The 18,884-nt window shown below is 39.2% G+C and overlaps 1 protein-coding gene across 2 annotated transcripts in view; it reads left to right on the top strand.

Annotated features, from left to right (window-relative positions):
- Window positions 1-17,051, top strand: part of susd6 (sushi domain containing 6) — a 47,126-nt gene extending 30,075 nt beyond the window's left edge. For both annotated transcript variants that reach the window (XM_088089302.1, XM_042503103.2), the window contains exons 3-7: window positions 7,917-8,111; window positions 8,994-9,188; window positions 9,323-9,461; window positions 11,823-12,298; window positions 14,075-17,051. In XM_088089302.1, coding sequence (XP_087945428.1) covers window positions 7,917-8,111; window positions 8,994-9,188; window positions 9,323-9,461; window positions 11,823-12,298; window positions 14,075-14,100 — 1,031 coding nt within the window. In that variant the 3' untranslated portion in view covers window positions 14,101-17,051. The remainder of the gene's footprint in view (window positions 1-7,916; window positions 8,112-8,993; window positions 9,189-9,322; window positions 9,462-11,822; window positions 12,299-14,074) is intronic.
- Window positions 17,052-18,884: the final 1,833 nt, after the last annotated feature.

The following is an 18,884-nucleotide window of genomic DNA, read 5'->3' as shown; positions in this document are numbered from 1 at the left end:
TAGCAATTAAGCCCTTTGATCAGCTTACTGTTGTGTGCAGAGAAGATTTCTAATAGTTTAACCTTTTTATACACCCACTTTATTTAACTCAAATGCCAAAGCTTAAAGGAGAAGTTACCATATTGTAAGTGGATATCTCATCAGTATTAATAGTAAATGCAGTTAACTGAAACCATAGATTCTCAGTGAGTTCTGTATTGACCGAGAGTTTAAGTTTTCCTTCTTGCACAGCCCTTTTAACAGCACCAACATGTACATGGACTGCATCCGAGCTCCTGACGTTCAACCCCCAGATACTCCCAAAACCTGCCCAGCACATCATAAACATGGCTTTGTCAACAAAAAAAGTAAAGGCGCCTGAAACAACTTACTTCACTGTTTGACTGGAAAACCAGAAAAAAAATTATATTAATCTAATAACAGTACAGTGTTATCAACAACTGACATGCCGCACAATTCAGTGCCTGAAAGCTTTGTATCTCCACCACAGCCAAAAGCTATTAGATTGTTGGCCAAATCACAGCATTAGGTGACAGAAATTCTCACTCAGTGATCATTTGTCGGTTCCCCCCGTGAGTTTCCAATCGGCCACAGCTAGCTTAAAAAAAACGGCAAAAATGTGAAAAGCTCCACACGCTGTATTTCCCCGCTTTCTCTCAGCTGACGGTAAGCAGCCACTCGTGGTCAATTCGCAGAGTTGGAAGCATGATAAAATGATAAAAAAAAACAGCAGGCTATGTACCTGGCCAGTTATCAAATATTTTTTTAATAGTCCAACTGTGTCCCACACATCTCTGTCCAAGTGAGGAGCAAAACTTTCATGCATAGCAACGCTCACATGTGCTCTCTCTGGCCTGTGGCTTAGTCTGCCGGTACACTGTAAAAATGTGCTCTGTCTGCACTCAAGAAGAAATGATGCCATTTTCACTGGTGGACACGAGGTAGTTTTCAATGCAAGACAAGAGGGAAGATTTGTTTGTGGATGCATGTAGAGGTACAGCACGCCCCCTGGAAAATCAGAGGTGGAGACTAGATACATAAGCTGAAATAGCTGGTAGTTTTTACTGACATCAACGGTTTGCGTAAGTAAAGCAGATTTCAAAGCAACCACCAGAGACAGAGAAAAAATATGTTGTTTTATGTCACACTACACCCCAAACTTGAATAGACGAAGTTAATGTTGAAAAATGGGTCCCCAGTGGACATCGAAAGCAAACATGGGATGATCTCATACGTCTTAAAACACAGATGTGCTCAACATTTCTGTAATTTTTTAAAGATTATGCAGGTATGTTTTCCTTACTCGCTTTTTTGCGTGTGACTCTGTTTCAGTCACTATTGTTTTTCCAGCATTTCTCAAAAACCTTTTCTCTTGAGCAAACTCTTAACATCAGACCGGTGGGAGAACAGCTTGTGTTTAACTGTGACTCATTCCCCTCCTCATAAGCACAAAACATGGCGTGCTGAAATCCACTCTGGCATTGCTTAGTGCTTTAATCAGTTTTTTTTCCTATGTGTGTTTTCAAAGCCAATATTCAATCTGGGCTGAGAGGACGATGGAAAAGGGAGAGACAGCAAGGTTATTAATCTTAACCACTCTACCATCTCTGGATACCGGGGCAACGTTCATTCTTTCCTTTAACAGAGTCTCTCCATTTGTGCTAGCCCAACCCACAGTGTGGTATGTACTGTAGCTGACGGCTGCCTCCTCTTCCCATTGTTGTTGTACGGAGCCTCTCCCTTGCGCACAGAACTATTGGTCGACCTGCCACGACATGTCTCTTTTTAGCTTGTAATTGCTTAGGGCCACTGTGCTCCATGATGCTGACGTTTTTCTGCGCTCTCTTCTTTCTCCCTCCCCGTCTTCTCTTTCTGCCTGTGTATCAGATGATGACTACCTCTCCCCGTCAGTAGTTTTCTCATTCTTTTTGTGTCTCGATTACTTCCCTCGCCACTTTCCAACCTCACCTTTCTTTTTCGTGGTAATTTGCAAAAGTAGTGTCAGTTTTTTGATGTTGGATATATTTATATATTTGCTGCACATTTCCTGTTCTAAGGAAGACTCTGACTTCTTCTGACAAGCATAATCTCAGGGGAAAGTGATTTCAAGTCAAAATTCTTCACTGCACCAACTTTAAGAGCAACTTTTTTTTTTCTTTTTTCTTTCTTTTTTAACTTTTCTTCATGTCTCTATATTTTGTCTTCATGTCATTTTTTAAAAGTTGATATAGGTACGAGTTGTTCTATCCTCAGGGGATGTAGTGTGCATTTCTGCATATATAGTCTATATTTGGGTTTCTGTGTTGATAGTCTCTGAATATTGAACGTGCAATGAAGGGCTAACAATTATTTTCTTAATTAACCCTTTCAAATTTGAGCATATTGCTTGACTGCCTTGAAAAACATCGAAATAAGGCAACAAGCAATTTAACTAGAAATTACCTAAAAATAAGCAAAAAGGTAGGCACAAAAGAAAAGAAAATCAGCAAAAAAAGTTGAAAAAAAGGAAATTACTTGAAAAAAACACAAAAATAAAGTAATCTAAATAATAAAAATAGTTTCCTTGTCATAATTTTTAATATAGAATTTTAATAATTATAAATATAGTTTGATATTATAGATTGATATTTTTCACTTGTGTTTTTTTTTTGTAATTTTCTTATGATTCTCTCTTTTTTAGCTAATTTTCAGGTCATTTTCTTGTCACCTTTAACTAATTTCTTGGCAATTTGCAGGACATTTCTTGCCAAGTTTCTTATTGCTTTTTCCAATGGTTTAGTACAATTAGTGTTCACACTTGATGTGTACCGCACTGGAGTACAAATGTACCAATGAGACCACCTTTTAGAGGGTACTCGAGCATAGATGAGGGTACCAGTACATAGTGATCACACAATGATTCACAGTAATCAAATAGATTGGACTTTGGGGCCTAGTGTACTTGTGTGTAGGCCTGATTTCTTGATGGGAAAACCCACTAAACGACTTGTTTTTTTTCCAACCAACAGTTCAAAACCCAAAGATAGATGAAGAAAAGCAGCAATTTGCCACATTTGAGGAGCTAAAATCAGAAAATGTATGGCACTAATGCCTGGAAAATGACCTAAGTTAATAACTGATTATCACAACAGTTGTGGATTCTGTTTCTGTAGATCAAAGGATTAAGTAATTGACTGGTCGTTTCAGCTCTAATACAAGAAAACATGACATTAGGACAACCATAGTAACAGAACCTAAAGCTGCAGAGATGCTGTATATGTTTGAGTGCTATCTATCAGCTAATGTCAGCTAGTGTTATTATTACTGCTAATACAGAAGTAAAGATAACAGATGGTAGTAAAAATCATACTGGTACATTTTGCTCTTGAGCATGCTGTAATAAGAATGCTTATTGTGTGTTTATGGCAGGCAAAGGCTTGTGTCAGATATTATCTCCATGCCATTTAACCAATATTACTTGCATAAGTGCAGTAAATGCAAATGACATTTGGATGGTTGAACTGGCTGGTTTGTGCAGGCAGCACAATGTTGTCCTGGCATGAGAGGGAGAGCTGGGTTTATTCTGCTTCTGAAAAGACTGCAAGTTTTGAAATGGATGTTTTACTGGCTTCATGGTTTTTTTAGACTGAGCTGACTTCAGTGACCTCTATGACCTGACCTCTGATAGAATTAAGCCTCGAGTGGGTTAAGCTTCACACTGTAAGCGTTTCATAACGCTAATGCAAGGAGTTCCTTGTAGATTTAACAATATAAACAGTGGATTTGCTTAAAGTTACAAGAAAAACTAGATTTTCCTATTCTGTATTTTAAAAAAATCTTTATACTGATGAGTACCTTCTCTCTCAGATTATGTTTTTCCTTGTTGAGCTCAGTCTTTCATATTTGGTCAGATCATGAAAACTGTGTTGAAGATGTTACTGTAGTTTTAAGGTATTGGCAAGGCCCAATGTTTTAAATGCATTTAAGGCATTTTGGTATTTAAAAATACCACTGTATACCTTTACAAACATGAAAATAAATAAAACTACTCCATATGCACACGCCTTTATTCCCAAGACAATCCTGCAGATGAGAAAGCTATTTAAAATCAGATAATGAATGCTGTTAACACTCATCTGTCTTCTGCAGTTGCATTGACGGCCTCCAGTGCACTACAAAAGATCGTAACAGTGGCTTTTGGCTAGAGGCTATTCACCTAAACTGCCCCCTTAGGCCTTTTTGTCCCCTGCTGCCTACCAACCGGGGGTCATCAATTCATCATCTTTACCACCTCCATTAACACCATCTCCTCCTCAGAGGGCCTTCACTCGCCCTGAAACAGCTCAGTGAACAACTGCTCAGGTCACGGTGTCAAATGGCGTCCTGAAATGTGGGTGTGCAGATAGTGTTTCTGCATGTGAGAGAATGAGCATTATGTGTTTGAGTGAGAGAGATTATTACTGCTTTAACACACAAACCAAGCATGTGTCATGTCATATTAAACCTTCAGCTTGTCTTTGAGACATTGAACCGGACTGTTTGTCATGGTTGTATTACATGTCAATATAGTACCTTGGTCTACATAGATATGCTGCTAACTAGGTATCACAACTTAACCACTGAATTACACAAAATATAATTATTTACAGAGCTACTGCATCATGATTTGAATCAAAATACAGTAGTTGCTGTACTTTTTTAAAAAAAAAATGTGTAACTTAATGTGTGTTTAATGTTGAAGGAAGCCCTTAATTCATTCTCCACAATATCATGCAACAGCTAGCTAGACCTGACATGTGCTGTTACAGTGATGACAGACTATGTGCTCTTTAGCCTTCTCTAAAACAGCACACTAAAACAATACACAGTGTAAGGTGAGCGACACAATATATAAATTAAAGTACTTTCAATGTCTATTTTGATCTATTTTCCATCTCTTTCAAGGCCTTGATATTTTTTCCCCTTAAATTCACAAACTCATGATAGCTATATAATATCAACACTTTACCCACCTCTAATACATTGATTGACCAACAAAATAATCAGCAGATAATTTAATAATAAACATTATAATCAATTGTTGCCCTATAACAAAGTATTTTGTGATAGAGATAAGTAGTTTGATTAGACTGCAGCAGACCTCCAACATCCACAGTCGCAGTTGTATCCTGATTTTAGGTTCATAGTGTAGCAGTGTTAGCTCTTCTTAAGCACACACACCAAATCTGGCCCCCGCTGAATTCAATAACACACCCTTTGGTATCACACGACTTAGTCCTGGGAGTGTCTTTGTTTGTGTGTGTTGAATGTGTGTATGTGTGTGTGTGGGTGAGTAGGCGCTCGCACATTTGAGTGTTTGCTTTTAATCTTGCGCTGCCAGCTTAGAGCGACGTTTCTTCCTAGAGATTAGAGGATGTTAGAGGCACTGCTGTGGAAATAGTCTCTCTTTCAATCTCTAAACACACACGGAGGCAAGACAAAGTGGCTGTTTGCAATGTTGGTGTGTTTGTTTATGTCAACCAAGCGATAAGTCCTTGCAATAGACCATGGCTAATATGATTTTATAAATACTCAGACCAAGGATTAAATAATGAGCCATATGGTCATTAGTGTTTATGGCGTTATTAATGTTCCTCCTTGTGGGGGTGTTTTAAATGTACTTATGTCTGGGCCTTGTTAGTGAGAAAAATCACTGTGCATTGTATAATTCCATTTAATAAATCCATCAGATAAGATGAACAGATAAAACACAAAATCAAAATCTTTCACTTACTCTCACAGATTAAATGGTCCAGTGTGTCGGATTTAGGGCGATATGATGACAGAGTTGAAAGTAAATATAATCAGTTTGTTTTCTTCCGTGATTAATCAGCTGAAAATAAAAATTGTCCTGTTTTTGTTGACTTTGAATGAGCCGTTTATATCAACATACGGAGCGGGTCCTCGTCCATGGAGTCCACCATGTTGCACCGCCAGGTTTCTACCATGGCAGAACAGACGAGACAAAAAAAAAGACCTGGCTGTAGATAGGGCCATACGTGTTTTCAACTTTTCATGTCACCACCTTTGAAGTAAGTAGCCTCTCTGTGACAAGTTATCGGAAAAACACTGATTTTGACGTGAAACTGCTTTAGTGAGTGTTTCTACCATCCCCAGGTCGGTGTGTTTTTTTAGAGGAAGAGACCTCTGCAGATAATTCGGCTTTTGGTAAAAACATCTCAATCTTAAGTTATGAGAGGTGCTGGGCTAGCGGCCTGTCTGCTATGAGCCAAACAGCGCCAGGAAAAAAACATTTTAACAGCATAATTTTGTGTTTTTAGTGGTTAAAATCACCTGATCTGTTTTGGAGAGGAAGAGACCTCTGCAGATAATTCGAGTCCCGGTAAAAAAAAAGCTCCTGAACAATGAACACTGAAGGAATTCTAACCGAGAGTTCACGCTTGGCATGTGGGAGAAGATCAGCTGGTTGCAATCTGTAATCCTCACAGCTAGATGCCACTAAATCCTACACACTGCTCCTTTAATTTATATACAATGGCTCAGATGGGTTGTAGGAAAAAATGTCCACTGAAGCCCAAATTCTAACCCCCTTCACAGATGATTCAGAGGAGCATTAATAAGCCTGGCATGTCTGTCGGCCACTCTTGAAGATCAGTAATACTGAAAGTAAAGTCGGCCTCCTGCTGTCGTGTCTCGGTTTACACAGGTGTTGCAATGTTATGTCAGACCTGCTGGATTTAGACGCTCTGCTCTTGCCAGATTGCAGCTCCAAATGCGTGTGTATTAACGTGAGCCTGTGTGTGCGCGCGGACAGTGTGTGTGGAGCAGTGGGAGTACAGCACACATTCGGATAATTTACTCTGACATTGCAATGAAACATACACACACAGACGCAGGGAGCTGGCGTGACACTTGCAACATCATAGATGGAGCGTGGGAAGGTGGATCAAAGCAAAATTAACTCAGGGTTTTCTGCTTCTTCCGATCTTTATTGGCTGGCTTAGAGCTTCTAGTCTGTCATTAGAGCTGAGCAAATGAGAAGTTCCTGTCTCACCGCCTGGACAGATAGACCTAGCGCTGGCCTGGGATGAAGACAGTTTAATGAGCAAGAAATAATCGAGAGAAATCAGATCTATATGAACCTCCTTGTGACATTTTAATCCACCGTGGGCACTTAAAGTATTCTCTGTACTGCGCAGCGTGGCTGTCTCCAACTATCTTGTCATGTTGATACAGTGCTTTCCCCTCGCCTGTGTAAAATGCAGCCTAGTTTCAAGTAACAATACCTCTGAGTTTTAATTATCAGCTCCAACCTGTCAACTTGACAGAGTTTCCCTGTGAAAAGTTGTTTGACCCAGTGGCAGCTGCCTGCAGAGGAGACTAGCAGATACTTTATGTCAGCGTAATGATAGAACAGCACAATATTCCAGCAGTACCACATTTATGTAAAACTAAAATTATCAAGACTCTCTGTGAGACTGTGATGGAGTCAGCCATAACGAGCTCCATTAGTGATCTTAAATACTCTTTGTTTGACATAATATTGGTACATTATGCGTCAAAGAATCAGGCCCCATGTGAGACGACTTGTCCTCATTTCCCAGCAGGCCTCTAATACATTTAAATCCCTGCATAAATTGAAAATTAAGATGTTATATCCTGTCTACGGGCACTTTCCAGCTCCACTAAGTTTACTAACATGCCTGATAATTAACTTGCATTATTAAAATATGGTTCTGAATCTAACTTTGGCTGCTGGCCTGAAGCTAGTAGTTCCTCACATAAGTAGTAAGTGATCATAAGTCCAGCCTTGAGAAACAAGCGTCATATCTTACATTTGTCTGGTTCAGAAAGCAAAACCTTAGCAGCTAATATCACTTGCGTCTTCAAGCAGCCAACTAATTCTTATTCTCTTCACTTGTTTCTGTGTCTTTTAGGTTGTGCGCGGCCACCTGGCGTGCAGCACGGAGACTTGCTGAACCAGACTGAAGCTAACCGGGGCTCCTTCCCCCCGGGCACCCTGCTGACTTATGGCTGCGAGCCCGGCTACACTGCAGATGGAGCCACCACCATCATTTGCACCAGCTCTGGAGCCTGGTCCCATCAACCTCCAAGCTGTATCAGAAGCAGCGGTGAGCAAGAATACACATATGCAACAAAGCACACAAGAACAGAATTTAGCACAATATTTGTTGTTATACAAACAAAACATCTTCTCACATACCTCCCATGGGTATAGAACGAATCCAAAATAGGGAAAATTCTTGGTGAACTGGAGCAAAGGGGGGCTGTGTTTAGCAGCAGCAAAATTATCCAAACATCTGTGTATAAACTCTCACACAACAAAAAGTCTCATTTATCCAGTCATTTGCTCAGGACTTCCCAAAAACATGTATTTTCACTAAAACCTTCCTATCCAGTTTTTGCCGTTGTTAAATGTGAGCCCCTTACACTCCAGTTCATCAAGACTTTTCTCTGTTTTTGGAATCTTTGTTCCCTGTGGAGGCATGCGAGAAAAACGTTTCCTTTCCGAATTTAACGTAACACTGAGTGAGTAATTGATACACAAATGATCATTCTGTACTCCTTTACAAAGTTAGGCTTCTGCTTGAGTATACTCAGCCAAGAATTAAGTTCTCTGTCTATAGAAAGCCCTAATTATAACTAGAATAATCAATTTTCATGGCTTCCTTTTACTAAAAACTTTGCATGGTCAAGTTCATTAAAAGAAAGTCTCACTTTCTCGAAGGTCAGCTTTATAAACTTCTGTCTTTGAGTCTGTGCACGCAACACACATGACTTCATCAAAACTGAAATATCACATCAGTTCAATATCACACAATATCATAACACCAATAGTGAGCCAGCAGGGAATGCTGGGAAATCTCACCCAGAATATGAGCATTTAAACCACAGGACTCAAACCTGACCACAGGTAGAAATACAGGTAGCATCTTCAGTACACAACAACAGCAAAAATTGTGAAAAACTTTATTGCCTCTGCTTCTTCCCAGTGTGTTCGCCCCCCACTGAGCCAGAGAACGGGGGCTACCGCTGTCACCCGTCTCCCTGCCACCGCCTCACCCAGAAAACCGTCATCGAGTACTTCTGTGACGAGGGCTACGCTCTGAAGGGAGACTACAAGTTCCTCACCTGTCAGAACGGCGAGTGGGACGGTCCCATGCAGATTAGCTGCCGACTCACACAAGGTCTGTCATCTCTGCTCACTTTTACCTTTCATGTATTATATCTTTGTGCGCACACACAACCTCATGCAGGAAATATAAATCAAAATCTGTGAACACATTTTCACTTCCTGTCTGTCTCTTGTTGTGCCCCTCAGACAAGGAGCCGAGCTCTCCGCTGGGTATTCCCGCTCTGTCTATCGTGGCGTCCACAGCCAGTTCTGTGGCACTCATCCTGCTGTTAGTGGTACTGTTTGTTCTTGTGCAGCCAAAACTCAAGTCCTTCCATCACAGCAGGTAAGAAACACACACATTACTCACCCTAAACATATTCCCAATCCTTAATGTCAACATACTGGGATTTTATTAGATTTGTCGAATAAATTAATGATTAATAGCATATAAAACAGGCTCCCGGTGGATCCTTAAAAGTCTTAAAAGGCATTGAAATTATTAGTCTATAAATAAGGCCTTAATTGTGATTACAATGTCTCAAATCAATATTTCAAAAGTCTTAAAAATGCAAATACACTAGGAGTAGGAAAATAAGAAACTTTTTTTCTGATGTTGCATCATAAAACCCCAAAATAATTGGAATTTTAAAAAAAAAAAAACAACAACATATTTTTTAAAAATAATTTACAGAATTTGATGTCACACAGATCAGTTTAGAGGAGCCAACAATACACATATACATTTACAACATCCAGTCAAATGAAACCTGAACAACCTTTTTTTAAGGAATGGACACTTATATGATAACATAAAATAGATTCTAGTTTCTTACATCCCAGATTTTATTTTGGTCGCTTTAGCTAATCAGTTCTGTTATAATATGTCACTTTTTGTTTGAGATGCCATATAAATCATTGATTTATTGTCACACTGTAACTTCACTCAGCATATTTTGATATTAAATTCATTGTATGAGATTAGATAATATTTAAGAAGGGTTCTCTTTTCTGGGTTTTAAAGACCGCATTGCAATCAAGTGATGTAATTTTCTGAACTTTCTAGCCTGTCCTGGCTGTTCTTTTATTTGTCTTTACCTGCTTAGTCATCGTGTTAACATTACTAAGGCTGGGTTTCTGTAATAAATAGCTTTAAGATATCGACCGAAATAACCCAGTGCAGAGTAGTATGTAAACTTCTCCAGTCAAACAACACCTGCATTCAATCCATTTTGTGCCTTGATCTAGAAACTTTTTTTTTTTTTTTAGTTTTTGCTTGCAGCTAATCACCACAAGCATTCTTTGCATTAATTCAACGAGTGATTGGCAACAGCTACAAACCCATACATGCTGTGGTCTGGTGAAGTCATATTTACGGTGTATTTACAGAGTTGGCAGTTCAGCGTGCCGAGATACCACCAAAATGGTCAAAAGTATGGCTATACCACACGCTTGTGTTGTCTTTTGACATTTTACACAACTGATTGCTTCCATTTAAGTGATAAGCATCAAATTAAGTCAAATAAATAACTATCAAATGAAGGTTTCACTTGGTATCAGTATTACTTTGAAGAACTGGTATATGTTCTGTTATTACATTTTTTTAAACAAAATGAGCCCTACACATTACTGATAATGATTTATTAAAACTCTCATAGTGTAAATACTTCTTGGTATTTGGCTAAAAAATATCATGACATTTCATTTTCTTCATACTGCCCAGTTTTAATTTGAAATATAAAAAGCTTTGAGTTTCATGACACTCAAAAGCTGCTAAATGGCTATCTAGACGGTGAAATATGGAAGACGGTCTTTTCTGTGAGACGGTCGACAAATACTGTGCAGATATCCTGCCTGCCAAACATCTCTGACCCTCTGACTTCTTGTGTGGCTTGACTAAATGGACTCCATTGTAAAGTTGTTCCTAGGGAAGTTGACGCTTGCCAGTTCAGGTAAAAAAAATGCTTAATAAAATACCATCATGTTCTTTAAGTCTACATTTTCCCCTAGTTTTTGTCATAAAGAGAGTGTTACAGCCCCTCTCGACGCAGAGCTTTCAACCTTTATGTCACTTTGTGCATTTTGTTTTCTTGAGGGTGAACTTTGAAAGTATTTTCTTTTATCAGCCATTTCCTTCTTGCACAAACTTTGTAACCAGAAACTCTTGAAAGCTGTATTCCTGTTTGCTCAGGAAGAACACTGCCCTTTTATGTCTGCTGCTTGTAAAACCACCTACCAGTGTGCCACAACGTGACGCATCAGTTTTTACCATTCATTGTTTCAGTGGACACACCTACTGTTCAGTTTTGGTTGAAACTTGTTCCAGAAACAAGTTGTCCGCATTAGAAACAAAAAAAAAAATTTGGGCAACTCGTTTATCAAGTTTGCATTTCTTAAATACTTGAGAAATGAAAGTGAAAGTACAAAAAGAAGATGGTTGCAACCATTCAGTGTGATTTTAAAAAAGGCCAGAGCGATTTGATCTAATGCTCATTGGCACTCTTGCTGATTGTGTTGTGGGCCTGAAGGCTTAGTGCAGCCTGCTATAAAGAGATTGTACAATCAACACTAATCACCTCCTCTCAAAGGTTCTGCTGCTGCACGCAGCACAAGTGGCATCATCAACCTGAGCCTGCGTTCAGGATCCACTTTGTTCACTCTTGTTTTTCTGTCTGTCTCACTCTTTCTTCGCCTCTGTGTCCGTCAGGAGGGAGCAGGGCGTCTCAGGCCAGTCCAGCTCCATCATGGTCGAGGGCGTCCAGGTGACACTGCCCTCCTATGAAGAGGCTGTATATGGAAGCGGTGGACCCTGTGGTGCCTCTGGTCCTCCTCCTTCTCCACCACCTCCTCCGGCTCCTCCGGAGTCTCGAGTCCCGATCGTGCTCTCCGAGGGGCTTCCTCAGGGAGCCACGGGAGGCCAAGGCCCCAGCAGAACCCGCCACCACAGAGACTTAGACTTCTGTCTCCCATCCACGTCCTCCTCTTCATCTTTCTCCTCACGCCGTCACGCAGAGACGGTACTGGTTCATCAGGCCCCTTCTTCCTCCTCCTCTTCTTCATCATCATGGGCTAGAGAGCACCCTGGGGGTGCATGCGCAGGCCCTCTACCTCTCCGCAGAGACTCTGAGAGTAGCGACCAGCACAGTCTGCTTTCTGTCACCTCTACAGATGAGTTTTCTGATGGTAAGAGGAAACTCTACAATTCTACAATTTCATTTAGCAGACGCTTTTATCCAAAGCGACGTACAACACAAGCAAGAATTTAGACTTAAGGAAAAAACTCTCATTCTCTTCATTTGCTTTATAACAAGAAGTAATACAGATCACGATATATCTCAAACACATAAGATACACCATTTTTGGGAAAAATCCATTAAGGAAAGGTTTCACCCCTAAATCAAAAATACATACTTCCTCTTAACCTTTAGTGCTATTTATCAAAATAGATTATTTTGCAGAGAGATATCAGCGGTAGAGACGTCTGCCTCCTTTCAAATATAATGGAACTAGATGGCACTCGGCTTGTGGAGCTCAAAGCGCCATTAAAATGCCTTTGAAATACTCAACAGCAATTTCTCTTTCCAGAAATCATGACCCGGTTACTCAAGATAATCCACAGAAACGTTCATGTAGGAACTATTTTCTTTTTACAGAACTACATCCACCAACCATTTCATCATGCAGCTGAGGGCAGTTTAGTTGTATTATATTGGAAAGAAGACAGATATCTCTGCAGCAGATATCTATAACTCTTGGCAATTCACACCAAAATACTCACGAGTGATAAATAGCACGACAGGTGAGAGGAAAATATGTATTTTTGATTTTGGGGTGAATTGTCCCTTTTAAAAAAAATTACCATGCTAAGCAGAAGAGTGAACAGTTGAAAAATACATCCATACTATCTCAGATGCATCTTTGGCATTTCTGCACTGTAATTTCATATTATTTATTATCGAGCTGACATACACAGTGTGCCCTGCAGTGAGCAAATACTTTCAGATTTATCTTTCCAGCTCTGATAACAAGGACTAGTGAAGAAACCTGTCGAGAGTAATTTCACTGGCTAGCAGAATCAATACTTTTTGATAAAAAATGTTCCCCATTTGCGGTTTTCTTTATTGTTTAGACTCAGGTATTGCTCAAGACATTCACTTAAGACCTCAAAGAGCGTTTAATTAAAAGCTTGTACTTTCTGTAAGAGATTAAGCTCACAATGAACCACAAAATAACTCAAAACATTGGAATGATTTTAAGTAAATATTTCAGCTTACCACGCATGCAGTGGTACAATGGTGAGGAATGTTTAGACACTACAGTTTTTTGAAGACAATAGTGTGACAAATAACCAATAAGGAGCCTTTTAAAGACAGCCTGCTGTTTTATTTAAAGAAATACTTCTCAGGATTGTCAGTTACTGTATAAAAAGATCGCCAGCAAAAGTGAAATAAAAGCCAACCCCAGATTTATTCTCATTTGGTGTTTGGCCCCGCTATATTTGCATTTCTTTTTGTGCTGTGTCTCTTGGATACCTGCTTCTGACCAATCGGGCATCTAGTCACCAACTTTTTATAAAGCCCCAACTTCACTGTTTTTATGTAATTTTGTAATTGTAATTGTAATTATTATTTGTGATTATTATTTTATATCAGTTCTCTCATTTTCACTATTCTAACTGGTCTCAGTACTTTTATATTTTGTTTAGTAGTAAGAGTAGTAGGAATACTAGGATTTTAAGTGTACCTTTAAGATTTCAGTCAGAGAATAGAATGTTTTCAGCAGGGACGAGGACAAAATATGACAACAGGCCAAAAACAGTGACTTCTGATGACGCACATGAAATCCAGTTAGACTGAGCTCTTCTTGGTGATGTAATGGATCGCATGACTGTGCGGTGAATAAACAGCTGACTGTTGAGCCACTTCTCTTTCCTAATGTGTCTGTTGTGTTCCCCTGCAGATATTCCCCTGCTGAAGGAAGCATGAAGCCTCCCAGCCCGCTATCAGCATCAGCAGCAGAGCCCTTATTTCCCTATCTCTCACTGCTGACCAGGACTGACTGTGGCTGTCTACCTACTCCCCCCCTTGACTCCCCTCAGCAGCCAGCAGAGAAAAGACTAGAACTATGCCCCATTCCCCCACGCAACCTCTTCTGCCATCGCTACCAACCGCAGAGCAACAACCGATACTCGCAACGATGGAGCACCACTGGACCCCGCTGCTGGATCAAAGACAAGCCGAGACAAACAAAATGGTGCCAGCTCAACATAAATCCTGTAGATCCTATGTATATGTAAAACATACACCCTGAGTCAAGGTTGTGTACTATAGGCTTTGTATCACCGTACACCTGCCTCCTCCTCTAAGGTGTAGCTCTCTATATAAACTCACCGGAGAAGGCTATAGCAATCGAGACACGTCGACTCTGTCTGGGATTACTGCAGATAGAAAAAAATAAAACTTGTGATGTTCGCTGCTGACACTGTGGGCGCTCAGAATCAGAATCGTCTTCCCGCTGTACTTGAAAAGTTGTGAGTGATGGCTGTTTTTTTTTTTTTTTTTTGTGGCCCGCTTTGTGAATGCTGCATGTTGTTTTTAGTTATTGCTGTCACAGCACGGTGGTCCACTCTGAATGAAGCATGAAGCCTCCTCCGTCTCTCCCTCTCTAGCTTTCTGTGAATGCGGGTGGCGTCTAGCATATGGATTAGTGGGAATGAGAAGCACTTCACAGAAGCTAAAAGCAGGGCGCAGTGTTTTTTTGTTGTTTTTTTAATATGAAGCGCCATATCATGACTATAACGAAAAAAAAAACCCTGCTACTTTCTTTTCTGTTGCCAGCTGCACCTAGTATCTGGAAGGTGCTCCTTCTGTGGCATGAGTGGGATTGATTGGTGTGTTTGGTTCCAGGGTTGTGCCGTACGGAGAGGGAGACATGATGTCACATTTTGTCTGAACAGCTGAGGAGAAGGATGTCTTTCATAGTGATCGGGCTAAACTTCAACTTTTTGAAACCTTAGCAAACTGGCTTGATTTCTTTCAAAAACGCGGGAAGAAAATCAGCAACAAAAGAAACGACCCCAAAATTAGCAAGAGATTAGTAAAAAAGTACAAGAAAAGTATCTAAAAATTCATTTAAAAAAAAAAAGATAAATTAAGACAGGTCACGTGTAGTATATCTAACGTAGAGTGGCGGCATTCGTTATGGGAAGTGTGTATCGAAAAGTACTGCAAATGCATTGAAGCTCATGCTTTTCCAAAATAGAAATTTTATAATGGGTCCTTGAAAAGTCATGGAAAAGTTTTGAAATTTTGGCCATAAAAATGTTTGGTAACCCTGAAATGTGTAATAATGATATTAAGCTATAAATATAGTTTTTCCCTAATCTTTTTCCCCTGGGCTTTTTAAAAACATAATTTTCTAAATCTACTAATTTCTTGCAATTTTTGGAATATATCTCACCAGGTTGCTCGTATTGCTTTTTCTCCCATGAATTTGAAAGAAATCACGCCAATTTTCTGCGGGCTCGAAGGTTAAGTACGTGTGAAAGGCATCTGAAAGCAGCACAAGAAAAGTGAAGTCTCTCCAGGCTTTAAAGGGTTAAAGGTTTGTTTAATTTTTTCTTCCCACTGTATTTATTGGCGTGTCTTTGCTTTGCGTTGCTGAATCTGAGTGTGTGTGTGTGCGCGTCTTTGTGTGTCAGTTCGGCAGGAGAGGACATGTCCTCATATGGTAGGCCTCGATACAGCCATTTCCTGATTTGCCTCTCTTCAGATCAGAGACTGGCTTCACAATGTCCCGTCTTTCACCACAGGAGGAAAAATCCCTCCCAGCATTGAATAAGTCACATGAACAAACCAGCGTCACTTCAGGCAATGAGTCCACTACACAATGTGTGTATTATTCATCCACTCGCGAGCTACATTATTTATCATTTTCTGCTGAATGGCTGGAAAACACAAGTCCCCTCAGAGGAAACCGGCCCTCGCCCACCTCCACACTGAACCCAAGACTCTCCACTCTGTGTGCATTATTGACACGACTGCAACTGGTTGCAGTGCATGTTTTGTGATATAGCACCCCACCATCACCCTCCTAATGCCAAGTGGAAATTTTCAGAGAATCATGTTGTGTTGTTAGAAATCATCCTCTGTTTTCATCGCCAGCTGAAAAGCTTTGGTGGTTGAGCTGGTCACCCTGGAAACTCAAAAGGATCCTGAAAATTGCTTTTCAAGCTTAACTGCTCCAAAAAAAACAAAAAAAAACAAACCCAGAACAACATATAAGAGTTTCTATTCTCGTTTTATTTGGCATTTGTGGCTGTCTGTCATTGTCAATGGCTACATTATTAATGCAAACAGAATGTTGCCTTAGACTTGTACATTTTCTTTTTTTTTTTTGTATAATCTTAAGTCTCCGCGTTGGTTGCTTTACAATATCGCAACGTATTCTGTTCTCCCAATGGCCTTACTCTGTTCTTTTCTATTCTATGCATAAAACTGTCTTTGCGTATTTATCAATGAGTTTACTTTTGTTGTGGACACGACTAAACGAATGTCCATCCTTCTCTGTCCTCCCCTAGCTTCTACAGCTACTGTGATGATGATGATGATGATGATGAACCTATAAGCACCTATGTTTCACTATTCCTTTGCTTCTCCTTTGCTACAAGGCATTAAAATATTACGGGATTGAAAAGAAGAAGAAAAAAAATTTTAATTTGCATTCAGAAGCACTGTTGTACGGTGTTGCGTCCCTGAAAATAACTGGTTAAAAAAGTACACATCTTGATTCTTAGTTTCAATGCTTTCAGCTTTGGTTTTTTCCTCTGTACATGGCAGTGGGTGTGAAGATAGTAATTTAATATTTGTATAAAGTTTAATTTAATTTTACAGTGTGTATATAACTTTCTAATTAAAGCTTTCTTTTGAATGTGGAAGATGACGTGTCATTATTTGAGTTGTTGTGTGTTTTTGTTATTTTTGCTCTAACTGACATAAAGTACACATTTTCAGGTCTACTTTAAAGGGCAACACACTTCCAGTATCTGTCAACCATGGGAATGTGTGTCTTGTATTAGCTGGAAGAAAATAATTCAATTTTCCTTTGGATAAGATCCCAGGAGATCTGAACTTTCAATGGAAATCCTGCTCCTGTTTAATATCAGCTGGAACAAACGCGCTAGCTGACTTCCTGGCTCTATGTAGCTTATGATCAATGTCTCAAAACTGTTCCCAGTGTCCTGTGGGTATATAGTACTACATTAGCCACAGTATAGTTCCTCATAATACTTTTACCAGCCATGAGATTTCTGTAAAACCTTGTAGCTCTCCATCTGCTCTATCAATTTAAAGTCAATCATTTACCAGTCTAAAGTGAGAGCATGTGTAATTGCGGTCAAAGGTTGTCCAAGTTTATTTTTTAAGAACAGCTTCCTGAATCATGCTGCTGTGTTTGATTAGACTGCGAAACGACGGCCCGAGGAGCCTCAGAGCCCAGTATCTTCTCAATGGCTTCTTAAAACCAGTCATGTAAGCTGGCAATAATGGAAAAAGAGGTTATTTCTGGAGGAACTTGTGGTTTATCATTATGTCGTTTTCCTGCTGTTATGTTTCTGCTGCTGAGCTTTATTAAGCAATAGCAACTGTTCAGTGTGATCGATTCATCCCATAACAATATTGTGTCTGAGTGACACCTAGTGGCCATAATCAGAAACCGCAGTTTTTAATGATTTTTTTTTTAATTAAAGACAATATGCAGTACAACCTACAAAGGTTATACATCTCAATCAATCAACCAGTTGCATCTGAATGAATTTGCATGTGTGGTACTTAGCAGGTAAAAGAAAAGGATCTGTTATAAAACATTTTCCACCTTAAAAAAAACATGCAAAAGAAAAAATCCTCAAAACAAACAAAAAATCAATCAGAAAATAAAAATCTGCAATGAAATATGTCTGGTTGAAGATAACGGCTCAAACTGAAAGCAGTATTCGGCAGGAGAGTGACGTCACGTTCGGAAACACTACAGCTGCACTTCGGCTTTTTTCGTGTTCTGCAGTGTCACCCTCCGTCAGGTGCCACAAACACCAAAACACTCTGCTTGTTAGTGCAGAAAATGTAATGTAATGTATATCAGAGATAAAGGACACTGTGGATGAAATGAAAAGATTATAAGAGATTTTTTTTTTTTGCATTTGTAAAAAAAAAACCATATCATTATATCATTTAATTAAAATCAGTGGTAAAGGAAGTATTCAGACAAGTACTTACAAATAATAACCACTCTGTGAAAATACTCTGTTAGTATATTAAAAGTCCTACATTAATAATGGTACTGAAGTAAAAGTAAATAATCAGGAAAATGTAGCTACTTCAAGTAGGCCATTAAAAGTAAAAGATCCCTATACAGAAAAATCTATTTAAAAAAAGGAACACACCCCCCAAAAAACCCAAATCATTAAAGAATAGAAAGATCGCTGTCAAAATTTAAATTTCTATTTAAAAAAATAATAAAAAAAAAGATCTAAATGCTAAAAAAAAAATACATTGTTAAAACACTACCTAGAAAGAAAGAAAAAAACATCCAAAACTCCAAAATGATAAACAAAACTAAAAAAAAAAAAAAAAAAATCCCCAAAACTCAAATTAAAAAAGTCTAAAATGTTTATGAAAATAGTTGGCAATTAATTCTCTGTGAATCGACTGATTAAGCAAGTAACTGTTGCAGCTGCACTTGCAAAAACCGTTTGGTAATTTAATTTATAACAAAC

This window comes from Plectropomus leopardus, chromosome 16, assembly GCF_026936395.1.
Source record: "Plectropomus leopardus strain MGB_pleo_1.0 chromosome 16, ASM2693639v1, whole genome shotgun sequence".
NCBI classification, from domain to species: Eukaryota; Metazoa; Chordata; class Actinopteri; order Perciformes; family Serranidae; genus Plectropomus; species Plectropomus leopardus.
The sequence above is the reverse complement of the archived record's forward strand: the minus strand, read 5'-3'. Positions and strand labels throughout refer to the sequence as shown.